Genomic DNA, 26,410 nt, shown 5'->3' with positions numbered 1-26,410 from the left:
CTCCCAATGAAAAGTCAGATTATGTTAATCTTATTAGGACTGGAGGAATATCTCTACATGGTTTATTGAATACATGTGCTGTTTACTCTGTTAACAGAAATTACAGTTAATACATGGTGTAGCTTTGGATATGTTTTTATTTTTTTCAAAGTGAAAAATAAAAAAAATAGCAACATTTTACAAAAGATTTGATCACACATTTGCAAAACAACATACACATATCTATCTATCTATCTATCTATCTATCTATCTATCTATCTATCTATCTATCTATCTATCTATCTATCTATCTATCTATCTATCTATTCCTTTCATATTCTATGTATAGTCACCTTGACATATTTTAATGACCTTATGATCATCTTCTTCACTTCACACACTTTATTAATTATATTTGGATTAAATTTAGCACTTTTAGCACAATTATTATTATTATTATTATTATTATTATTATTATTGCTGTTGTTGTTTACTTAGTTACCTCAATCTGTGAATTGTAATCTGTGTTCTATGTAGACTGTCTGTGTTCTATCTATCTATCCATCTATCTATCTATCTATCTATCTATCTATCTATCTATCTATCTATCTATCTATCTATCTATCTATCTATCTATCTATCTATCTATCTATCTACTGAAACTTTGCGTTTGTTATGCTAATGCATCTAATTATACAGTTTCAAGGAAATGTTATGGCACAGATTGTGCTTAATTGTATTTTCAATTGCTTCTCTATTTTTACATTGTATATTAACGACAATCTGTCTATTTCATGTTAATTTTTCCTTTCCTTTCCTTCTGTGTTAGTAGTGTTTCTTCATGCCAGTGGATGAGGTAATGAGTGCTATTTGAAGGAAAGGATTCACAGTCCTGGTTTTGTACTTATTTGTTTTGGTGAGCATTTTATTTTGGAGACACTGGCGCGCTTTAGAATTCCTTATTCTGATTGGTCAAAAATGATTGAGTCATTTTCAATAACATTAGCTCTGACGTGTGTGTCGTTTAATTAAAATTATATAAACATTAATGGGCTCAAACAAATACGTTAGTATAGTACAGTGATTTGTGAAGTCTGGCAGATTTTGTGCAGTTATTGATATGGTGATGTTTTCTATAAGGACATTTTTGGAAGGAATCTCCCATGTATCCAGATAAAGTTGTAGGTTTGCAGTTTCTTGATAACTTGACAAGCATAAAATGTTTCCCCTGTAAACTTGACAGGATCTGTGGGCATTCCACATAAATAAAAAGTACAAACAAAATAATAAAGAAAAAATGTTTTGGTAAAAATGATTTTATTACAGAACAAAACAAGGAGGTTAATAGAAACTCTAGTACATATTTTCAGCACATCCTGGTATGTTATTCCTCTTACATCACAGAGGGTTATGATTGTTAACAACATATAGTTTTTCATTTAAAGTTAGGTTTAATGTTTTATCCATGAAACAAGTACATTTTTGCCATCACTAACTTTATCAACAGGTTATAGCAGCTATGAGTCATTCACTCACCAGCCTCTTTTTCTTTAGATATTTATCTTCTGCAATTGTCAGTCGCTTAATAGGAACCTTTTGTGTATGCAGGCATTCACCAAATGTTCCACACTAGGTGCCTGGCTGTTTGGTACAAAGGTGCGCGCACACTCACACACACACACACACACACACACACACACACACACACACACACACACACACACACACACCTGCTTGTGAGGACAGTTAATGAAAGCAATGCAACACCGAAATCTAACCTGAATCTAAACATCATTTTGGCTTTATGGATCTGTTGGTTTTGTAAACATGAATAAATACAAAGGAAAAGAAGAAGGAGAAGAAGCGATATTCCTCATAGGGACAAGTGAAATTTCCCCACAATGTCAAAACTGTCATATATTCCTGTTTTTGTGAGAACATTTGTTCCCTGCCAGGATATAAATACATGTTACATATGTTACAGGAAATGAGAAAAATTTAAGTAAACCTTTTTTAAACATATAAGATCAATGCCTACATTTACATGCAAGCCAGCACAAGGGTGGAAATGAAAAAGTCCCTTCTGTCATGCACACACACACACACACACACACACACACATAAAATACTGCAAGGTGTGGGAACAACACAGCCATTGTACATTTGTGACAAAGACACGGAAGAACTCTTTCTTTCTCTCTGTCCACTGTACATAAACACAACACCACTGTAGCTAATCAATCTGCTCCTTTGTGTCACTGACTGTACCTTTTTTTTTTAATCAGAATTTTTCCTTTGTGCCTCTGTGTGAAAGTCCATGAAAGTCTACTATTATGCTTCTTTCATACACTTACACACTCCACATCTTTCTTATCTCCCAGCACAGTGTGCTCCTCTTCCTGGCATGTTCAGTGCCAGTGTATCAGTGTTACAGAAATCCTCATGTCTAAATGGGGGATATTTCAGATGACACGTTTTTTTCAGTGCATGTGGGTACATGTCTGTATTTCCGTGACTGAACGAATGCGTATATATGGTAAATATCTGCGAGCATGTCCATGCTTATGTCTGTGTGTTTTTGTGTTAAAGGTGCAGTTTGTTATTTTTGGAAAACTGTTCTACACATAGGGGGGCACGGTGGCTTAGTGGTTAGCACGTTCGCCTCACACCTCCAGGGTCGGGGTTCGATTCCCGCCTCCACCTTGTGTGTGTGGAGTTTGCATGTTCTCCCCGTGCCTCGGGGGTTTCCTCCGGGTACTCCGGTTTCCTCCCCCGGTCCAAAGACATGCATGGTAGGTTGATTGGCATCTCTGGAAAATTGTCCCTAGTGTGTGATTGCGTGAGTGAATGAGTGTGTGTGTGTGCCCTGTGATGGGTTGGCACTCCGTCCAGGGTGTATCCTGCCTTGATGCCCGATGACGCCTGAGATAGGCACAGGCTCCCCGTGACCCGAGGTAGTTCGGATAAGCGGTAGAAGATGAATGAATGAATGAATGTTCTACACATAAAATAATATTGTTTTAGAAGAACATTTGAAAACAATTTATTTGCAATACTGTTTACTGGATTCAAACTTTTTCTCTTGTGATTAATCTTCTGATTAATATTACATTTGTTTTCAAATGCTTTTTCAGTCATAGGTTGGAGTGATCATAGAAGTGGTCATGGTGATGACATGAAATCATCATGAAATTGCTGTATCCTGACTAGGATTCATAGCCTTTCCTAGGAACACTCGGTCTGAGTCGGGAATACATCATGGATGTGAGTCAGACCATCATAAGCCATGAGACACACAAAATCAGACACTAACTCACACCTTCTCACATGTTTTTTGGGAGGTGGGAGGAACCCGGGGAACTCAGATGCAGACACAAAGACAATGTGAAGCTCCATACAGGCAGTAATCTGCTGCCACCCACAACAAATTACAATACAATGGGGTTTTATTTCTGAGATTTCTCACAGAATAGATAGTTTTTAAACACTTGCCAGCTGAGATTGTCAATAATGGCATGTGGTTTTGACATGTTCCTTGGCATGTGCCTTTGGCAGTGACTTGTGAAGAAAATAATAACTGTTTTTTCTGGCTTTTCATTCTAGCTTTCAAAAGTTCAAAATGTTGGCACACTATCAGGGATGTGTGATGGTTCTTTGTAATCACAAATGTAATCATTGATATAATACAGTATGTACATATTTACAATGCAAATTTTTCCATCACTGTTGCAGTCAAATCCAAAATGTTCAAGCACATCTCACATCACCCTCACCATCATCACACCTCAACACCACCAAGCACCACCAAGCAGCTACTGCTGGGTCCTTGAGAGAGAGGTAGCCACTTATATTCTATTATTATATCTCAACTGAAAGTCAGCCAAAATAAATGTACTGTACTATGCAACGTTCACACATAGAGTGTTTGGATTTTTATGCTGCGATTCTCCAGACTATGAAGTCGCCAGTAGGCAAGCCTACTATTGGTTACCATAGTAACAGTTATCGGTAGCGTTCCACTTGACAACAAAGCAGTTTTCTTGCTGCTAAGGAACATTCTGGGGGAATTCTACTGTCTTCATTCTCATTGACTGCCCCAAGTCGCTCTGAATTTACACACAGTTTTAACAGCTTTTCTCAGTTTTTTTGTGCTGCTGGACACAAGCACGCCTATTCACAAATTCACTATTCACTTTATACAAAGCATGACTGTCCTAAAAATAGCCAATATTAGTGAAAAGAACAAAATAAAGGAATAAAGATAAGGCACAGGTAAGATATATATATCTATATATATCTATATCTATCTATCTCTCTATCTATCTGTATATATATGTATGTATATATATATATATATATATATATATATATATAGAGATAGATAGATAGATAGATAGATAGATAGATATAGATATAGGCATGAGATATATATACACACTTTCTTTGATATATACTTCATATATATATATATATATATATATATATATATATATATATATATATATATATATATATATATATATACACACACTTTCTTTGATATATACTTCATATATATATATATATATATATATATATATATATATATATATATATATATATATATATATATATATATATGAAGTATATATCAAAGAAAGTATCACAGTATATCAGAGAAAAATGATAAAATATAATGTATTTTGAATATAAAAATATATTCAGCAACAGGTAGTGTAGTCAAACACGCAGTGTGATGCAGTGATGTGCATGAGTATGGACTGAATTACCATCAATGATGTTTCAATTTATAATTATCTTAGACTCTAGACCATAATTTACTAGCCTATTTACATTTCAGAGCATGCAGCATCCACTAAAAGTGTGTCATAAAATGAATTCCCATATTACATGTAATAAGCAAGTTCAAGCCTAGCGCTTGAGTACTACTTGACTGAGCTATGCTTACATACTGTAGGTGTTATTCTTGTAAAGTCTAATAGCAGCAGTTTTCTATAACACATTTAATATAAATTTATATAACACAAGGTTTTGTTGTTCATGTTTATTCACAAATGCCCTCTAAAAATTAATCTAAACTATACAAGGGTCTACCTGGGGTGCTATTAGTGAATATAGTGTACTTTTAAATTATTCAGATGTACACAACAGGACTGTAAAGAAAGTACTCTAAAGTCTAATGAAAGTGCAAAACATATACAGTCCACACTAGGTGAAATATATATGCTAAAGGTACAGCTGAATGAAAAGTACTGGGTGTGTTTATTTGTGAGAGTGTTATTAAGTTACCACTGTGAGGTGGCATAAGGTCTTAAGTGAACTGTAATGAAATAGTCGTTCAACCACTCACCTGTGTGTGTGTGTGTGTGTGTGTGTGTGAGAGAGAGAGAGAGATAGTGTGTTTGTGTGTGTGAGTGTGTTTGTGTGAGTGTGTTTGTGTGTGTGTGTGAGAGTGTGTGTTTGTGTGTGTGTGTGTGTTTGAGTGTGTGTTTGTGTGTTTGTTTGTGTGTGTGTGTGTGCGTGATCTCTCTCACACACGGACGCACACACACACACACACACACACACACATTCCCTCATTCACACGCTCAACTGCGCCATTTCAAAAAAATTGCATACGTCACTGCGCATACGTGAAATCTGCCAGAATGAGAGAGGAGGCATTGAGGCAGGCAGTAAAGGCAGTTGTGTAAGACAAACCGCGCGCGCGCGAGTGAGAGATGACTTTAGTATGGAGACACAGACGGAGGGAGGACGGCACTGACCCAGCGCCCTCAGCGGCAGGGTTTCGGTTCACCTTCGGGAACACGATCGCGGACTCGGCACATTTGTAACAGTAGCTGTTCCAGACGCAAAGCAGCAAGAGCAACAACAACGAATATCCCACTTCATCCATTAGGTAGGATGCATCACTTGCGTGTCTTTCCTGTGTTAACGTGATCGGTGCGTGGAGGTGATCAGATGCGCAATCGACCCCTGGCACCTTAGTGCGCGTGTCCCTGCAGACTAGCATATTGTCTGTAAATAATAATAATAATCATAACGGTAAAATAAGGAGTAATATTCAGTCGTGCGCGCAAAGGGTGTTACGATGCAGTAAACGTGCACCATGCTGCCTGCTGGCTTTAAACACTACAGATCTCCGCATCGCTGTAGCGCGTGAGAGGATTCATGCTAATGACTGTTTACCGCGGTAAGACTCCCTTACAATACCTACCGTTTTCTTTTTATTACACACAAAACGCGACGTTGATGGTGGTGATTTGCTGCATATTGAAAAAGTAGGCTCTTATAAACAATAAAGCGCAGTTTGAAAAGAAACTAATGCACGCGCTCTTTCATTTCTTTCTCGCGAGACCAAAAAGTCTTCCACGTTTCTCTTGGCTTAAGACGCACTGCTTGCTGCTCTGGCATGAAATGCAAGATTGACGCACGTTTAGATCTGTCACTCTGGTCCCATGAGACGATGGTTAAACTGCTTTGGTTTGTAGCAACAAAACAATAGAACAGAAATGAAATGGACTGTTTGGTTTTTATTCTATGACTGCTATACTGTACATCAAAAGGCACCAGGATGCAGATCCTCATTTTAAAGGGCCCAAAGAAAAGGTGAAATTGATCCCACTTGAACTGGAATAGATCCTACTTCTTACTATGATTGTGTGCAGGTTTTGATATTGGAGTGCATTAAACAAAAGATTGTTTAAGCTATACTAGTGAAGTAGTGAAGTGAACACAGTACTGGGCAGCACAATGGTGCAGTGGGTCTACCTATAGGGCGATCTGGCAAAATATCATTATCGTTAGTATTATTTTCAGGCTGGATCACGATCCAGAATAATACTTGGACTGCTTTTTGTACCTTATTGAACAGAGCAACCAAGCTGAGCATATTTTAGGTGCTAAGTAAGAAGTACATCACCTCTGTTAATGTCTTCATTTATATTTATATCATATTAATATGTTGTATCATGTGTACAGATGAAAAATGAACATGAAAATGGACATAAAGTAATAGTTTTTCAACCATTCAAAAATCTAATTTTCAACCATTTTCATTGGCGATAAATCCTTTGCCAGGTAAAATACCCTGGGGTTCCTCCTGTCTTTCCAGTGCTTACTTGTTTTTTCACTTGAGTGTTTTTGTCAAGCTCATTTGTTATTGAGTTTTCTTCAATCCTGTTGTTTTGGATGCAGTGTTGTTATGCTCAGTGTTGTTATGCTGTAGTTGCTCCCAGTGTTATCTGAATTTCAGATTTGGGATGCTTTAAATTGAGGCAGTTTAACAGGTTTGTCAGGTTTCCTCAACATGCCAATCTTGAATTAGCATATTTGGCAAACCACTGTTGTTTTTGTTGAGTAAAATCCAGTGGTTCCATATATCCATTATTGTTTTTTAAGGCACCAAATCTTTTGCTGCTGTGATGCCAAACAAAATGATGCGGAAATGTATATCACGCAGGATAAATTAAGGAGCTGATAATTGTTATTGGTTTGTTCATGTGTCTCTCAGGGAAAATGAGCTGTACTAGGATATAGATGAATGTCTGAGATTAATGTTTTCGGTTCAACTGACAGAATGGGTTTAGTATTGTAGTACATGCAATCTTTCTATAAATAGAGAAGATGGAGACATTTGAATTGGTCACGATATATAATATCTTCATATCATCCATCCTTAGCCTTGCTGCATTTAGAATCATTGGTTCTTGGGCAGGTTCTCAGTTTAATACTGGATTTGGATTACTGTCTGTTTTGAGTTTTGCATGTTTTGGGTTTTTTTCTGGGTTCTTTGTTTTCATTCCACCTTCCACATACATGTAGATTACCTGGAGACTCTTCATTCACTTTAAATGGACATGTGTATGCATAATGTCCCACAATGGATCAGCATCCATTCCAGAGTTCATTCCTGTCTCATTCACAGTGCTCCTGGGAACCTTGATCAGGATATATCAGTTACCGAAGATACATGACTGGGGATGATAAGCCTCCATTGCAGTAGTAGTATTATTAGTAGTACTTGACTCATGGATGTACGGTCCTGAATTTTATGTTGATTCACTTATGTATGATATGGGATTTGAGATATGCTATGCACTTAGTTATTTTTCAATATTTAATAATGTTCTGCATACTACATACTACATACAGTATAAGTCTGCTGCAATTCATTAAGGTAGTCAGATTTCCACAGGGAACCCATTCAGTGCCAGGCGTTAACAGGACCTGACCTGAATAGCAGCTTAGGGAATTTGGAGGTGAAGGTGAGATTACTAGAGGCTTAAATAGTTTTCAAGGTTAAACGACTAGACAACAGCACAGCCAGCCAATGGTTTTCAGTCAGCAGTTTAGATCACCAGCTAAACAATCACTTTATATTCAAAATATTATATGGAATCATTCAAACTTAGAAGATATTAACTAGCATGAGTTAATGAGGAGCTGTATATTATAATCAAAACTCTGGAGATTTATGTGATGTATGGTGAGAAATGCTTGAGCTACAGTAGGATGTTTAAATGATTGGACAATCCCATTCATACCAACTGACAAATACATTTTTAAGGTAGGTACAGTTTGTAATAAAATTATGGTCTTTTTTTTGGCATTGACATTCTTTACGATTTGTAATTAATTCTAAACAGAGCAATTTTTGCAAGCTTCCTCTTCTGAGATATGTGTAGAGACATGATGCTTTTACAGCATGTATCAGTGGATTGGGCATATAAATAAAACCTGATACGATACCGATTTAGAGTTTGAATCCTGGATCATCTGTTGGATAGTGATACCATATCGGTATATCCCTCTTTGAGATCAATGCAGGTCACAAGCCCTATGAATGAGATGATCTAGGCTTGGCCTGTTTCGTGTTTGTGTGTGTAATGATAATGGAATAATTTTGCAGACAACACAACATTGAAGGAATAAGTTATTTGAAAAAGAGAGCGAGAGAGAGTGAGAGAAAAAGAGAGAGACAAAGAACAAAATAATCTGAGAATCTAGGGCTGTGAGTTTGGCAAGACGAACATGATAAAATCCTAGTGGGTGCCAGCTGAGACATGAAAACAAAACAGAAAGTTAAACAGATAGATTGCAGAGATTTGAAGTCGTATAACCCTTATATTTTATGCTTTTGTGATAAAGCAAGAAAGGGAAAATGCTAGTATCAGGTGAACATGCTGTGTTGATTTGAGTTCATATGTTGTGCATGATCATTTGTGCCCATTAAGTGGGTCTGCTTTGCCTACAGATGGAAAGAGAGCATGTTTTGCCCTGATGATAAAGACTACCTACATTCCTTAGGCATGGATGGGAATCTTTTTGGTTAGAACAGCCAGTAACAACCCCACCCACCCCGACACCCACCCATACCTACACACACACACACACACACACACACACAGTCTGCCTCCCCCACAGATCCTACATAAATAAGTCGTGCACATTTATCTCAAAAAGGGGGAATTCAGCAATATACTGACTGGTTAGCTCAGCCCTATCCTTTGAGAAGATAAACCCCCACTCCCACACACACGCACACACACATACACATACACACACAGACACATGCACACGTTCAGCACAGCGCTCTGATACCACTGTCTACAAACAGACTTCTGTCTTTGCCTGGAAACATTCAGTGAAATTAACGGAAACGTCAAACGGCATGGAATGAGTCAGTCTGTGTGTGTGTGTGTGTGTGTGTGTGTGTGTGCATGAGATTTAGAGAGAGAGAGTAAGAGGGAGCGCTCCTGTGGAGAGTGAAGAGTGGAGAAACAAGCATCTCTTTTAAACATTTGAAATGACCCATGTGGCCATGAGGCAGGAATTCGATGATCATATTTATTGTGTGTGTGTCTGTGTGTGTGTATGTGTGTATGTGTGTGAAAGAGAGAGAGAGAGGGAGAGAGAGAGATGTAAATGTAGTTGGTAATATGGTATTTATTGTGTTTTAGATTTTACATTAAACACATTGATTACTGTGGCATGTGACCCGAATAGTGTGTGTGTGTTCTGGTTGTGATGCTGTAACACAATGAGATAGAGTGGATAGTCAAAGAAATTCTTGTTCAAGAATCTGCAGTGACATTCTGCCTTAGGGGACATCAGAAGGAAATAGTAATTTGCATTTCAACTGTTTTATATCTTTAGAAATTCTGTGTATCACAATTCTGGGGCATTATATCATCCTTACCGTCTGTGTGTGACATGTGAGGGAGAGAGAGTGTGAGAGAGAGAGAGAGAGAGAGAGAGAGAGAGAAAGAAAGAGAGAGAAGGGACATCGGGTAAGACCGTTTCCAGTGTACTGGATGCAGTGAGGAAGTCTGTACACACATTAGTGCTTCAATCACTGTATACACACAACTAATACACAACACACACGTGGCTGATGTGCATAGAGTAAACACATACACATTCATTCATAGGAACACACACAAAAAAAACACCTGGTTGGTGTACAAAGTCTGTCTGATTTTCCATTTTCACCAGAGTAAACACACGCACACCCACATGCTACGGCACACACACACCTCCGAGCTTAATATAATAACAGTGTGATATTGACATTCTGTAATTTGCATAGGCACAATTCTTATCTTCACTTATTCTCTCTTCTCTCATTCTCTTCCTTGTCCTATGTCTGCCTTTCCTGCTTTATTACCATGTTTTTTAGTTCTCCTTATCTCTGTATCTTTACAGTCAGTCATTGCGTTAAAGTCAAAGTGTGTCAGAGTAACCATAAGAAGAACAGGAGGACTTACACACATCAAGAAAGTATGAAAGGACACGAGATGGAAAAAGCAAAAAAGGGTGAAACAAACACCTCCCACCTCTCTTGTGTGTTCTGTACTTGCCTTTACTGCTGTTGGTTATACTGTGTTTTTACAAATTATACCATGCTTTTTCAAACCTTCGCTACTGTTGTGTTTACTCAGGATGAAATCATAGTGATTGAAACATTTGCTCTTTCTATAGCTCTTATTTTTCTCTCTGGCTTTCTTGATATGCTTAATGTTATTGAATGGCTTACATTAAGTGCTTAAATTAATTCAAGCTCCTCTTTCCTTTCTTTCACTATGACTGTAGCTCTCATATGACACTCTAGAGACTTTTGTTCAGGAACCAAATGCTTCACTGAATTTCTTCATAGTGATTCAGCACTTGGGGGTGGGAGTGAGTCACAATGATGCATGCTGGGGAAGAGTTTGGACTGAGTTGTTGACAGGTGTTTTACGGTTTTTGGAACATATCTTACACAGGACCCTGAGTAAAAAAACAGATGCTATGTTTCTTTTAGGGCCCAGTGAATAGGCCAATGTGCTATAATGAGTCATACTGAAATTTCAGTTCTCACCAAAGTTTTTGCCTGTCTTTTTAATTTTAATTCGAGGGTAAAAAGTAAGCTCATAGCTTGTTGCTGCTTTTAATCATTTAATATTTCCAAATATGGCTGCATTGTGTATCTGTGTGATGGTAATGTGGAAAGTTTGGCAATTTGTATTGTAGATGTGCTGCACGTTTTAGATACGAGGTCCAATGACGTGACTAATAAAGCTGCCTTTTGTGTTCAAACTTGAGCTCAGTAATGAAATTAAGTGGTGATCAGTGGATTTCATTCTGCAGGCAGACTCAGTTGGTTACCAGGGATGCAAGGCATGATCAATGCCAGTCTATCACAGATTACTGATTTCCATGTCCAAAGCCACTTGCATCAACTCAACAGTTATTTTGTTGCATATGATAATGTTTAGTATTTCTTTCTGCAGGATGACTTCTCACTTATAAAAGTATCTGCAGTACAGAAAAAACTGTGGTATGATTCTGCACTTTTTGGGACTGTGCACTAGGGATGTAACTGAATGTGAATATATTGTTTGGAGATACAAATCTGACACTCCCAGGACAAACATAGTTAACTGAACTTACACAGCTGTTCATTCATTCATAATAACTTCCTGTTTTGCAATGTGTCGGTTTAAATGTGACAAATAGCCTTATTAATATCTTGGGAAACAGAATCAGTTCAACAAAAAAAAAAAAAATAATTGTGCAAACAGGATAACAAAAACCTATCCCAATCCAATAATTGAGATGAGTTATGAGCTCAAAGCAAGAATTTTCAGACCATGCAAAAGTGCTGGCATTTAAACCCCCATATTTTTCTAGTGTATCCCGATGTTTCCAGGGCCTAGTGGTACGCTTCATAAAAATAAAAAAATGTCACACCCACTAATACATACAGACATAAATACTGCCACTGCATTACAACCCTATAGTGAGCACTTTCCATGAAGTACATTTACACTTACAATTCGCATTTAGCAGACGCCCTTATCCAGAGCGACTTAAATAATTTCATTTTTATACAACTGAGCATTAAGGGCCGTGCTCAGGGGCCCAACAGTGGCAGCTTAGTGGACCTGGGATTGAAAGCACAACCTTCTGATTTTTAGCCCAACACCTTAACCACTAGGCTACCACATGCTTCATTTGAAAGTACATCCGAAGTACATTTGAAAGATAATATAGATTGTTTCCTACATGAAGAATTTAGTCATGCCTCATTCATTCCATTCCAAGAGCCACAGATTCATATAAATCCAGTCACTTGTTTGTTTCTGATTTTATTATAACCTATTATTCATTTGTTCTTTCACAGACGCAGACATGAAAAACGGCAGCCATTTGTTGATCAGGTGTGCTTTGGGAAAGTCAAGCGCTTCCATGGAGCTTCTGCTAATGATCCCCTTGCTTCTTGCTCTTATCCAACCAACTGCAAGCCAAGTGTATGTAAACTCTTCCTCATATGATGGCAACACCATAAGACAAACCGATCAGACACAGGAGAGCCTAAGGCCTTCTCATCCCATAGGCTGGACTGATGTACCTGACCAAATAATGGGTCCAAGAGCTAAGACAGAAAGAAATGCTTTTGTTGGAGTCTATAAGGATGGAGACGCTATATCAAATGGGCAGCCAGGAGCTATTAATTATACAGTGGAGGAGACATCAACAAAACCTTCAGAAATGCATATGAAAGTTGATCTTACAGCACATTCCTTGTTACCAAACAACAGAACCGATGGTGTTCTAAGCCAAACTCAAAATTTCACAGTCAGGCCTGTTACCACAGTGACCATTCAAAAGACTGGAGTCTCTTCTGCAAAGGAAACAACTACATTTGTACCTATGAAACAAGATTCTGACAGAACTACAATAACAGAGGCAGAGACTATTGCCAAAAAAGCAGTTACTGACACCAATAAAGAAGACTTGTCAATATCAGCAGTATTATTCCCCACTGTAATTAGCTTAGTAAAGTCATCAACTGACTCTGGCCAAGTGCAGACGTCTCATACCTCTTTGACAACTGTGTCCGCCACTTATATAAAGCCTTCGGTTGGCTTAGAGCATCAGGCCAAAGTCTCAACTGCTACACTGGCCAACAAGAAACCATCGACATCAGTTCATTCCCCAGTGGTTGCTGATAGGATGAACACAAGTAGGGATGATCTAAGAGGTGAGTGAATGCTGCACATATTTACATTCCTGTATGATGTGTTATTAGTATTTCTTATTCCTCCTTGTGTTTCCTTGTTTATCAGATATGCAAGTCGGTACCACTGCAAAAGGACATCAATCAAAAGAAAGTCCACCAAATTCACTATCGCATAATGGAACCACTACCTTAATTTACACAAACATGAGGACACAACCACAAAGTGAATCCACAGCCAACTTGACTACCCCACAAACAAAAAGCATTACACAGCTAGCAAGCACAAAGATGACAACCAATCAGAAGTCAGAAGGAACTGCATCTCAAGGAGCAGTTTCTACCACAAGCAGCCAGAAAACAGCAGAGATCAAACCATCAGAAAGCACAACAAAGCAGAAAATCACAGCAGGTAAATGTCAAAACCAATTTGGCACTCATGGAATTTGTAGTTTCATGGTTGTGTTAGAAAAACAATGGCTGCATTGATGACGAACAAGTCATTGGCACGAAGTGGAATTATGAATGCAGCTGGTGTCTTACGGGAAAACTTTGGATAAAGCTCAAAGGTATGAGAGAGCAGACAGAGGAAAAGAGAGAGAGGGAGATGAAGAGAGGTGTTTGCAGAAAAGAGACAGGACAGACCCAAGGGGAAAATCTGCACAGGAGGAGAAGAAAGCAAAGGATGGAGGAGTCAAAAACAGCTAGAAGAGAAAAGAGCAGTAAAGGATAAAGCGAGCAAGGACAAAAGCTCCTCAAGGTTTACTGATAGATACTATTACAAAAAGTGGATGGTTTGTAAATGGAAATACAGAGGAGAAAGGGGGATGGAGCCGAGGGAGTTCAGAGAGTGATGTGAACCAGATGGATAAACTGGGTGCTAGGAAGGGAGAAGACAAGTGTAAAAAAGTGGTCCAATAAACATATGAATGCCAGAAAGATGGTTTACTTCAAGTGTGTCAGACCCTGTTGCTTGCTCTGTGAATTATTATAATCTTTCAAAACACCTCCACAGAATGGAAAATTGTGAATGATTCGGGAGACCACGATGGTTAAAGTGATTGAAGTAGAGTGAGAGACAGAGTGTGTAAGCGAGTGGTTTGTGTGAATGCCTCCAGCTGTGAAACTTGATCGGCACATCTGGGCGTCTTGCTGTTTAGGTGCTGGTGTCATTTACAGGAAAGACATGTTACTGGCTGTCTGTTTGTGTCTGTACTGTTTGTTTATTTGAAGGATTGGTGTGGAAGTATGTCCAAACATTACTTCTAGATATGACTGAGGGTTTGAGTTTGCTGTTGTGTGAGTTTACACAAAGCACATTATTGTTCTGTGGGAATAGACTGTTTTCATTCATCTTCACCAAAGCTCTTCTTTGTCATCCATCATATATTACTTTCTCTTCTTGTGTGTATGAGTGTGCACCTCCTAGGTAAAGTGAGAAGCAATGTCCCAAATAACTAAGGAAATTAATTAAAATATCTTTTAAAATATTATGTTGATATAACACAATCCTGTATTATGTATATAACAAAGATTGAGACAGCGAAAGTTTGGAGATCAAAACTCCATGCAATCCTTCAAATTTTCTAAAGGTTATGAGAAAATGTATTCCATGAAAAACATATTCCATGACAAAATGTTAATAATAATAATAATAATAATAATAATAATAATAATAATAATAATAATCAGTATTAGCTAAAATAGAATAAATCATGTCAGCACAAAAATGAAATTATTTTCCTTACTCTAGTAATCAAGGTGATAGAAAGCATGTTATGTTTTAACATAATAACAAACAAAATGGCTAGTAAAATAGCTTTAGAGAGTTAGCAAAGTTTACATTTGACAAAATGACTATTTCATTTCAAACCCATTTTGAAAAAAAGTGGTGCTAATCATCAAGTATTGCTTGGCTATGCTAGCTTTTCAGCAAAGTTAAATAATGTAGCTGTAGGCTAAATAGTAAGTCAAGCGACTTACTATTTAGCCTACAGCTACATTATTTAACTTTGCCTCTTGCATTAAACAACATTCAACTCTGAAATGGGTTTGAAATGAAAGTCATTTTGTCAAATTAGTCAATAATCAAGTCAGATTTAATTTACCCTCTTCAACAGACCCTGTAGACTTGTTCTACATCTTGTATGTAAACTTTGCTAAATCTCTAAAGCTATTTTACTAGCCATAGCTAATTCCCAGAATGTGAATTCCTCCCCTAATTTCCAGAAATATAAACAGGTACAAACGTACTTGTTATAAAAATGTTTCTTTCTTTTTCTTTTTTTTAATTAAATAATTGGGTTTTACATTTCAATACTGCACCTTAAATTAGTCAGTCAGTCAAACTCTGATATCAGTGTTATCTGTTTTGAGCACTTCACTATAATTTATTTGGCATGCATTGTTTTTATTTAACATTATTTTGCCCAGGAAAATGAATGAATGAATGAATTAGTGTAGTTTTTCTGTCAAAACAGGTTTTGTGGCGAATATTTAAGATTATACGGCTATGTACCTCCCTCTAGTGGCTAGAGCTACTTTCCCAGATTAAAAAAAAAACTCCTTTCTCTTATGTCATAACTACAACGCAATTAATAATTAAAAACTTTCATCAAATTAATGATTTCTTCCGCCCTCATATACTTCCACTGATCGAGTGTCAGTATACATTACCAGGAACCCTGCCTGTTGATTTCAAAGCATTTTTATTTAGCAATTGGTTGGTTGCAGGGCATATTGCTATAAAACAGCTGATTATTATATAGGAAAAAAAGAGATAAATGGATTTTGGTGCAGTTACAGTACATTTGTATGTGAATATATATTCCCCATCAAACAGAAACGTCTTTATGTGTATATGCAGAAAAATAAAAGCATTACATTAAAAATTTTCTTACTTTCTGAATTTCTTTGCTTCTATTTTCACAGATGCAACCACTTCTCAAAGCACAACTCTGTCTCTTCCCATGGGACGTGGACGTTTGTTACCAGTGGACAATGATGCGAGACATGTAGATAAAGAACATTCTCTATTTCTGGAGAATATACCATCAGATAATCCTGGACCCACCCCTCCTGGAAATTCCTGTGCCACTGGTTTGGGCCTCTGCTCTTCTCCTGAACCCCCAAACATATTCAGTGAAATTAACACCTCAAACCGGACCTTGCTGGTGTGGGCTGACCTGAGCCGCACGCTGTCATTTGCCTGGGAGCTGCATGTTTTTGGCTCTGCTGCCCTCTTCCTGCTTCTCACTGCTGGGTCTGCTTTGGGTTTAGCCCTGGCTCCCAGCATGCACTGCCCTCACCGTGGGGCACTAGCACTCGCTAATGGCCTCCTGCTTCTTACAGGTATAATTCGAGCCATTTACTTTCTGGTTGATCCCTATGGTTCTCGTCTGCTTTTGCCGTTTTCAGTTGTCACAGCCTTGTACACATTACCATTGCCTCTCTTAATATGGGCGCAATCTGCAATGGTGGTGTTGGTGCTAAAAGGGGCTGAGGTCGTTTTGATGCCCCCACCTCTTCAGCATCTGCCTCTTCTGGCTGTGATGGCCATTCTCCAATGTACTCTACTGTTAGCTGCTGACCTACTATCTCCTGCATTATCACCTGCTGTACCAATTGTCCTGCAGACCCTTACCCTTTCTGCTGGGTTGGTACTGTGCCTGGGTTACATATTCTTGATTCTGCCACGGCTCTCAAATGTCCAGGTCAGCCATACCAGAGATAAAGGGCTCGGCAGGTCGAAAATGAGGGTGCTGGTACGTGTGCTAGCAGGGTGTGCTCTTCTAGGGGCACTGTGCTGTCTGATGCATGCTTACACATGCTTTTGGCTGTATGGACTGCTAGGGGACTGGCGCCACTTCCGTTGGGCTTGGTGGCTGGTTCAGTTCTGGGCACGACTGCTTGAACTTACATGGGCTTTCTGTCTTTTACTCCTGAGCTCCTGGGTTTTCTGGAGACCTCAAGGGGGCCAGACGATGAGAGCTCCAGGACAGGGAGTCAGTGCAGCAGGTGACCTCACCTCGCCCTGCCCATCCTCCAATTCATCAGAAACACACACTTGCTGGGCAAAGATTGTGCAAAGCCTCAGGGGGAGACCATGTAGGAAATCTGACAGCAATGGGGTGGGAGGGGCCAGTAGTGGTGGAGTAGCAGGGGAGCTGCCTAATAACTGGGCAGGGCAGGAACGCTCAGGTGTTGACATCAGCAAGAGCCTTATAAGAAACCGTGACCCACCCAAAGAAAGTAACCATGGACGCAACCAGAGAAGCATTGAGGGCTCATCTGGGTCATTGTTAAGGTTGCAAGCCCTCAGTCAACCACGCCAGTGCTCACTGAGCAGCAGTCTGGACCCGGAAAAAGAATCGGCCATCTCACTTTATGACTTTGACTTGCGTCCTCCATCTCCAATTGACCTGACTCGCAGCATTGATGAGGCACTGCACCGGGAGCATCTGCTCAGGGGGGGCAGCCTGTTCCATTCTCTGGGACCTCCATCACCACCTCCATCTCCTGAGCCTTGGCTGCGCAGGAACAGCGATCCTCAACTTATGCTCTCGGATAGCAGTGATGAGCATACTCTGCTAAGTGAGTCTTCTGCTGGCTTAAACCGCTCCATCCCCAGTGCTGTCCCAAGCAGGCAGGTAACAGCTCCTCCTACACCAACCCATCAAGGGCCACGCTGGACCTCTCAAGCTCCTGTGCCTTCCTCCATTTCTTGCCCCATCTCCCTGCACCCCTCTCCTAGTATGGGTCGAGTTTTGAGTCCCAGCACAGACGATACCAGACCTTTTCTCACCCCTGATTTAGATAAGGTGGAGTCAGACAATGGAAGGGAGAGGAGCTACCTGAGAGTCAGTCGCCATGATGACTCAGCGAGTGTCTCCAGTGACATAATCGATCTTTGAACTGACTTAATTTGTCAAAGACCAATGATCTAAGTAACAACCCCATGACATTACCTGAAATAAAATCAGGACTTAACTATATTCTGGTGTGACCTAAATAAAAACGAAATGTCGGATTGACTTTAAATTTTGAACGCATTAGGTTTGCATGAAGTATGGATTATTTTTTGTCACCTATTTTATTTTAGGGATGTTTGTTCATACCATTTGTTTTGCTCACCTGTGTACATATTTAAGGTTGAGAAGCAAAATGAAAGAACAAAGTATGTTCTAACAACTAACATTTCCTGAAATTCATCATAGCCATTCATCATTCATCATTCATGTATTATTTTTAGTATTTATAAATGGCCTGAGAATTAATTCAACACATCTGAAAAGTTTAAAATAATTAATTCGCAAACATAAGCAGATTGTTGTGAATTTAAATTAGGATGTATGGTAGAATTGTTTTTTTTTTTTATTTGAATTTGGTTTGTATTTTATTTGTAACTGACTGAAATGCAAAGACTTAAGCTGCATCTGTGACTGAGTTACAGTTACAGTGACTGAGATGTAATCTATTTTATGAGACTAGAAATTGTGCCTGTATAAGAATTTATTCTGAAGCACAGAGCTGACGGACATTAAAGTGGTATTACAGTATATGAAATTACACAAATCTAATCAAATATTTTTTGGTGAATTACACTTTTTTCCAGACATTTTGTGGAGTTATTTTACTAGGAATGATTGAGAATGTTTCTTTCACTGGTTTGGACTTTTTACATATTGTCTTGGACTTGGTGTCTTTTATATGAATATCAGTCTGAGAGATATGTGCTGTAGAGGTCAGGTCTATAATAAGCAAAAAATGAATTAACTGAGGGTAAAGTGTTATTAGGTTACATAGAACATAGTAAAAACTAGCATGACAACTTGATTCATTGTAAGAGCAAACATTCCAGTCTTGTTAATGCAAGACTCATGCAGCGGTTCAACTTAATCAGCATTTCATTGTAATTAGAATTGTAAATAATATTTTCAAACACACAACATATAATAATTATTTGTTGTCTTGTGTTTTTGAAGGACCGCACAGTTGTATTTAGTGCAAATGGCATTAATGCATTTGGCTGGTTTTTTTTTCTGTACAATTCAGCATGAGAGAATATAGAAAGATGGTGCCAAATCTACATATAGAAAACAAATAAATGTGCTTTTAGAAGAGATAATAAGAAAAGACAGCGCAGGTAGCGCTACAATCGAGGTAGTTACAAATACAGATACAGTTTAAGTCAAATTTTGAAACTAAAGTTCATAATAAACATTTAGTGTAGATGAGTTTGTGCTATTCCTGCCTATTTTTAACTCTTTTTTGACATGTGTGTAAGTTCTCTTCGAAGGGCAAAAAAATTTCAGACATGCACTACAACCAAAGCATATATGAGCAAAAAGGTGGAAAAGGTGAAAAAACAACCAACAACAAGAACTACTAAATTTCTGCTTCCAAAAACTGTGATCTGCTCACCATTCAGTTTCCACTGTCTCTCTCCACACCACTGTTATTTAATCATATGAGCTGTATTAGCAAAACCTTTAGAATTCAGTCAATTTTCAACATTTATACCATTTCCAGCTTCATTTTAAATTCTAACTTGGAAAAAAACTAAAACACATATTTGTGAGAATCCCTTACACTGACAAATTATTTTCCGTTTACAAAGCTAACATGTAGTTGCTTTAGCGATCATTATAATTTCTCAGAGCAAAACAGTCTTCACGTTTACACACTGAGATGTAAACTAGTCTAGATTTTTACATCAACAAAGAAAAGCGAATAAGACGGGCTAAAATTAAGGCTTTATTCAGTGCAAACTTATCACTGTAACAATGTTGTTTATAGTATAATTTCATGTAAAAATGATTTCTCATCAGGCATTGCATGAAGTACGCAACAAACCTGAGGTTATGTGTAACATAAAAGAAAATGTAAATACTGCTATTTTTGTGGATTGTACTGTAAATAAGAATTTGCCATGTTCAGAACAACATGAAATATATTTACTGTGAATGACAATCCTGCATAGTGCAAGTGTATTTCCAGGCGCAATACAAGGACTGGCATTAAAGAAACTTATTTTTTTAGATGTGTAAAGGTTTTGATTAAGAATCCTAGTGAATTTGAACAAAAACATTTAAAAAACAATAACGGGATATATGGAAAAATATAATCCCGCTACATAAAGAGGGAATTTAAAAAAAATCTAACAATGATAAAAAAACAACCTAACAATGATAACATATCTTATTCTCTTTAGTAGAACATTGGGAGAATCACAACTGAGAAAATAGGATGACAAGCTCGAGTTTCCACACTCTGGACAACATGTGATTTTGTAACTGAATGTACCTGCTCAATTAAATGTAATATTTGTGCTGTCATATGATCCAATGAAGTGCCATAATGATGTATTGAACTCCCCCATCCCACTCATACCGGGTTGACTTGTTGTCTCTTATCGATAGCATTGTTGTTGTTATTTGTATTTTCTGAATTAATTGCTCTGGTGCCGTATACATGTGTTTTGTGCCAGCATGCTTACAAAGCAAATCTTAGTCGATTGTTTTCTTTGCAAACTGAAACATCTTCTCTCTTATTCACCATGGCTATGTATTTTTGGGCTGATGCCTCAGTATGGTTTTGATTAAAACTGATGGCATTTGATACGTATGTGTCTTTTCTGTTTTTTTTTTTCCTTTTTATTTCACAGTGGCACAAAGAGTCCCCTGCTAATATCTTTTTCTTGTTTTTCTTCACAAACCACCTTTTATTTATTTTCCTCTGGCATTGTTGATCAGTTCATTGTGTTACAAACTGAAACGATCTTTCCATTTAAAATATGTTCAGATACAGTCAATAAAGGTAAGGCAGAATTGAAACGAAAAATCACTTCATTTGTCTATTCATAAACTTACATTTGCTTAGAAATTGAGAGACACTGAAGTCTAATGATGGATCATCTGTGAACTTCGTCATAAGATTCACCTTCATGGCGTCAAACCACGTCTGATTTCCTTTCTTTGTTTTTCTGATCTGAACAAACCAAGAAATGAGCAAAGCTGTCTATCTTTCTTCCAATGTCCTGAACACTGAGAAAGTATACTGAGCTTTTTAAGTAGACTTTAGAATATTATCGTTTTTCTATTGTTTTTTTTTTTTTTTTTTCAAGCTTCAAGGTGCAACTTGCAATATTCCATAATTATTGTTGTCACAGTCTTAGAATATGGAACATTAGAAATTATGTATTTAGATTAGATTTGAGATATGTTCCTACACCACTCAACATCTTAAACTTTAGATTTAGATATAAAAAAATGGATGTACCTTAACGGATCCAGGTCTTGCATGGTAATAATGAGTGAAAAGCATTTTGAGCTGCCTCACATTTAGCTCACAAACATTGAGCTGCCTGTCTTGGTAGTATATTGTGACTTTTTAGTGTTTGGAGGATCATTGAGCAACATACAGTGATTCAGAGTTATACATCCTTTGAGGGTTAACTTCCTGTGAGAGATAATGTTAGCAAAGTTATACCCTGAATTCACTTGCAGTGTTTTCACATTACTGTATGTGTGTATTTTTGCACTCAGTTTGCCAGGGTTGTTTTTCCCCCATTAACATATCTTGCATTTCTTACTGTCATGAAGGGCACAGGAACGACAAAAACATTAGCTATCGTTCATCATTCAGTTTATTCCTTAATTGCATGTAGCCATTCTGGTTAAAATGACTCGTGTGGCACAGGAAGACACAATGAACTGACATATTTTCTGAAATTTTTAGAAAATAGCTGTAAATTCTGTCTTTCATTCCACTAGATTTTTCTTTCTAAATCTCTTCACGGAACTGTAAAGACGTGTTCTTCATCTTCCGTTTGTAGTCTTCATCAAACTGGTCATTCTGAGACACGGTGAAGTGATTCTTCCAGTCACCGACTTTACCTGAAAATGTGTTGAGACATTATTAGTGACAGACATTAAATTGCTTTAGATGTCTCCCTCTCTGTCTTTTTTTTAACTCACCTTTACGCATGAATTGAGAGACACTGGAGTCTAATGTTGGATCATCCATTTGGTTTGTCATAGAATTCACCTTCATGACATCAAACTGAACACATCTGACAATCTCCTTCCTTTCTTCATCTGATGGGGATAAACCAAGAAAGGAGCAAAGGTTTTTCAGCTCACGTCCAGTGTCCTGAAGGATAAGAATAGTAAAAATGCTTATGCTATTAATTATTTCCAACAACATATCTATTACAAGCAGAGTTTCAAAATCTATGTATTGAATTGTTGATCTAGAAATCACATTGTTTTATTTGTAAGCTTTTATTTATACCTTTTATTTAAATAAAAGGTCATTTGTCATGATCTGTGAAAAAAGTACTGAATTGTGAAGTATAACTTTGACATCATCACAGGCAGAATTAAGTTCTTCTTAATGTCACAATAGCAGATGTAAACAACCAAAACTGTCAAAAAATTACCCATAAAACAAGACAAAAACAAGGACTATGAGCAAGGCTTTGGCACACGCAACATGTGAGCAACAAAGCTGGACAAAGAAACACAGAAACCAGTGTGAAAAACCAGAGTGATCAGTGAGATACTGTACTGCTGAAAATCAGGTCCTCTTGTGTATTAAACTCTGCACTTAGGGTCTCACCTCCAGTAGATCCTCATAGAACATGTAGTGGATTTTGGAGGACGTCTGTTTCTTTTCCCACCATCCACACACATGGTCGTACCAGGAGCCGAACACCACTGTCCGTACAATATGGAGAATATTATTACACTGTGATAGAGCAGGTTTGTATTGATCATACAAAGACTACAATACTTTTTCCTTTTTTTATCAAATCTTTAGGAAAACACGTACAAAGTTCTGCTTAAAAATTATCATTCTTGGGGGCAAAAAAGAATAAAGAAAACCACTTTTTCCATCTTTGAATCTTTGTAAGAAACTGTTCCAGTCTCCTGGCTGGGGTTGCATCTTCTCCATGCGGTCAAAGTGGAAATAGGACACAACGTTGTCCTTGGCATTGCGAGCGACGTAAACGATCTGTAAATAGAAATGAAAAAAAACTTGTGTTCATAAAATATTTTAGCAGCATATAATCTACAGTTTGGTTGAATTCTCGATACTGGTTTTACTTTATTGTGCATTGATATCATTTCTATAGTAACTCATTCATAGGGACTTGCAGGGCAAATGCTCCACAAAATCATAAAAAAATATAGGATTTAACATTGAAGCTTTCTGTTAGAAGACTTTTTTATTTAACATTGTTAAATATAACTGTAAATGTTTGGGAAATATGATGTCTTTCATTAATGAATCATAAACTGTTAACTGATGTAGTATTAAAAGAATAAAGGAAATAGAAGGAAATAGAAATATAAGAAAATAAAGGAATATAGGAAAACCATCTGTTTCTCCATTCTATATCTCAGATGTTAATTTGGCCCATACTCTATCTGATTGGTCTGAAAATGAGCACTTTGCCATGTGAGACTCCTTAGCAGCTTGAAGTAACTAAGAACTGTGGGTGTATCAGTCATAAAAGAAGACAAATCAGTCAAACATTAACAAATGGCATCTGCATATAGCAGGGATGTCCAATGTCCAAGCCCAGAGCCAAATGCAACCTGTAGATATACAGCAATGTTCAGCGGCTTAGAATGCGTGCTTTTTTTTTGCAATTCTGTTTTGCACCTGATGGGGCAGCAGATCATATTTATTTCTCTGACTACACCGGATTAAACGTTTGATTAAAATTCTTTACCAAATGGTATTTACTCATGGTTACAGAAAGGCTGATTTCAGGAGAGCTGGATATGCTAAATTGGATTTGCAATCAAGTATTAAAAAAGACAATTTTGTTTATGATGATGTTAGTTTGTCTGGCTTACTTTTGGTGCCTGGGGGAAACCACATATAAAAAGTGCATCTTTTACCTGATGCAGATAGAAAGACCCTAAATTTGACATGGAAAGTCTGCACTTTGAGATCATATTCTCAGATATTTACCAGGTTAAACCAGGTTGTTTTTTTAATGCCAATATACTCTATTAGGACATGTTACAGGACTGGATATTCCAGGATGATAAAAATATTAATGAGTTGTTGGATGAGCATCAGGATAAATCCAATGAGCTTCCAACCACAAAAAATACATAAATGTGCAGACACTACACTACACATCCATCTTTTTAATGCCTCAAAGAATGTGCTTCAGTTTCTCTGCTCAAGCCATTCAGGACCATTCTGGTGCTATTCATTATTACATCATTGATATTAGTATACCGTTATACATTTCTGCTACTTTATCCTCCTACGTGTTACATTAAAGATTACCCGGCAGTTTTGCTCCCAGAAGGACTTGGGTAGAAACTGAACAGGCAGATGAGTTTTGATGATGCGTGGAGACGTGGGCAGTGTATCTGCCTTGTCTGTTCCTGTAGGAGTTAAAACAAAAATACATATTTTTGCCAGAACCCAGTAAGCATTTTAGCCCAGAATGACTTTTTTGCTTTCTAAGTAATAGTTTACTTACAAATCCAATTACATGAATGTATATTATACTGCTAAAATGTTAAATCTGATTGGTCAGAAGGTTGATTAATTGTCCCTAACAGCATCTTAGACTATATTGTAAACATTTTTAACGGGAATAGACTTTTTCTATCCAAAAAACATTATAATTTATGGTAAATTGTTGTGGTATAAAGGGAGCAAAAAATTTTTGTGGCATGCTGTTATTGGAAAATAATCAACCTCTGTGTATTAACCCAACATATTTTTTTCTCTTAAACTGGACATGCTGTTGTTTTTATTTATTATTTATTGCTTTATTTCTTTTATTTTAGCTATACTGTTTTAATAACTGCAACACTCATGTAACACCAGTAAAATGGTTAAAATGCCTTGGTGGAGATGTTCTGACCTGTAGGATATGGTGGGAAGAAAACCTCTAAAAATGGCACTCTTTCATAGAGGGGGACAGATTTTTCACGCTCAGGATAAATTTGATAAAAATACAGTAAGTCAAGAATGTAGCACATCCAAGTGGTGCCTGAAAAAGAAAGTAGCTTATCGAGTCGGATTTAAAAAATAAAATATAAAAAGTGTTTTTTTAATGAACAACTGAACCAAGTTACCTGCTTTGGGGTAAGTGGCAACGACAATGTCATCTGGTTTAGCTTTAAAGTTTTGTACTTTATCCCAGTTGTGCGTAAAAAAATGGGTCATGGACACACCATGGAAGTCAAAAAGCTTTGGACGTAATAGATCCATCTGGAAAATGGAAAATTGACAATATGAGGACTACTTTACATTACTAGTCTTTTGTCGCCGTATTTGTCAGTCCTTTATATTTTAAATATCTATTATAATATTGATATTGCACATATGTTGACTACAGTATTCAACTTAACCTCATGCTCAAGTCAACATCCTATGACATCAATGTTTGCAGCTTAACTGCAGTGATATTTTAGCAGAGTAGCAACCAATCTTTTTTATGACAAGCAACTTCAGATATCAACAGACAGGAGTGTATACTGTATGTGCCTCAGCGCGCTCTCAGGTATCTGAGTAGGATTAAAATGCCCTTGAAATGTTAGCGTTAGTATCATAAATCCAAATTCTTTAAAGCAATCCAATACTTCATTCCGAAATACACATATAACTAACGTAGGCATGTGTACTTTGCATGCTCAGCTATACCAAGTAAACAAATATTTAAACAGCTTGACTTACTCTTTAAAAATGTTACGTGACAGCCTTTCCAACAACCTTTCCTCCTTATTAGAGGTTTAACTTCCTCAGACCTTTGGTTGCTTTGTCTCCACCCTCTCTTGCTTTCTAGTATTACTGCTTATATTACTGGATCAGCATGTTTCATGATTTCCCTTCAAACTCCTCTGAGGCCTGGTCATACAGTTTATAGTAACATACAGTAGTTATTCA

The 26,410-nt window shown here is 37.5% G+C and overlaps 2 protein-coding genes across 4 annotated transcripts; one reads left to right on the top strand and one right to left on the bottom strand.

The window, feature by feature from the left end:
* Nucleotides 1–5,546: 5,546 nt before the first annotated feature.
* LOC132854223 (proline-rich transmembrane protein 3) lies at nucleotides 5,547–21,103 on the top strand. 3 transcript variants are annotated; one of them, XM_060882515.1, is made up of 4 exons: nucleotides 5,547–5,878; nucleotides 12,647–13,507; nucleotides 13,593–13,895; nucleotides 16,415–21,103. In XM_060882515.1, the coding sequence occupies exons 2-4, from the start codon at nucleotides 12,655–12,657 to the stop codon at nucleotides 18,394–18,396; spliced, it is 3,138 nt and encodes a 1,045-aa protein (XP_060738498.1). In that variant the 5' UTR covers nucleotides 5,547–5,878; nucleotides 12,647–12,654; the 3' UTR covers nucleotides 18,397–21,103. The 3 variants fall into 3 exon arrangements, with proteins under 3 accessions (XP_060738498.1, XP_060738497.1, XP_060738496.1); XM_060882514.1 differs by lacking the exon at nucleotides 5,547–5,878 and adding an exon at nucleotides 6,142–6,172; XM_060882513.1 differs by lacking the exon at nucleotides 5,547–5,878 and adding an exon at nucleotides 10,705–10,797.
* A 1,009-nt stretch (nucleotides 21,104–22,112) lies between these two features.
* LOC132854224 (cytosolic sulfotransferase 2-like) lies at nucleotides 22,113–26,322 on the bottom strand. Its single transcript, XM_060882516.1, has 8 exons — nucleotides 26,201–26,322; nucleotides 25,600–25,735; nucleotides 25,386–25,514; nucleotides 24,797–24,897; nucleotides 23,374–23,500; nucleotides 23,105–23,202; nucleotides 22,462–22,636; nucleotides 22,113–22,380 (listed from the first exon to the last, which is right to left on the bottom strand). The coding sequence occupies exons 2-8, from the start codon at nucleotides 25,733–25,735 to the stop codon at nucleotides 22,268–22,270; spliced, it is 879 nt and encodes a 292-aa protein (XP_060738499.1). The 5' UTR covers nucleotides 26,201–26,322; the 3' UTR covers nucleotides 22,113–22,267.
* Nucleotides 26,323–26,410: the final 88 nt, after the last annotated feature.

This window comes from Tachysurus vachellii, chromosome 11, assembly GCF_030014155.1.
Source record: "Tachysurus vachellii isolate PV-2020 chromosome 11, HZAU_Pvac_v1, whole genome shotgun sequence".
NCBI lineage: Eukaryota > Metazoa > Chordata > Actinopteri > Siluriformes > Bagridae > Tachysurus > Tachysurus vachellii.
The sequence above is the reverse complement of the archived record's forward strand: the minus strand, read 5'-3'. Positions and strand labels throughout refer to the sequence as shown.

Coding starts and splice junctions, on each gene's coding strand:
- LOC132854224 (XM_060882516.1), bottom strand. CDS start 25,735: ATGGATCTATTACGTCCAAAGCTTTTTGACTTCCATGGTGTGTCCATG. Junction 25,515..25,599: donor TGCCACTTACCCCAAAGCAG/GTAACTTGGTTC, acceptor TTTCTTTTTCAG/GCACCACTTGGATGTGCTAC. Junction 24,898..25,385: donor CTTCCCACCATATCCTACAG/GTCAGAACATCT, acceptor TAACTCCTACAG/GAACAGACAAGGCAGATACA.
- LOC132854223 (XM_060882513.1), top strand. CDS start 10,764: ATGAAAGGACACGAGATGGAAAAAGCAAAAAAGG. Junction 10,798..12,646: donor GATGGAAAAAGCAAAAAAGG/GTGAAACAAACA, acceptor GTTCTTTCACAG/ACGCAGACATGAAAAACGGC. Junction 13,508..13,592: donor AAGTAGGGATGATCTAAGAG/GTGAGTGAATGC, acceptor CTTGTTTATCAG/ATATGCAAGTCGGTACCACT.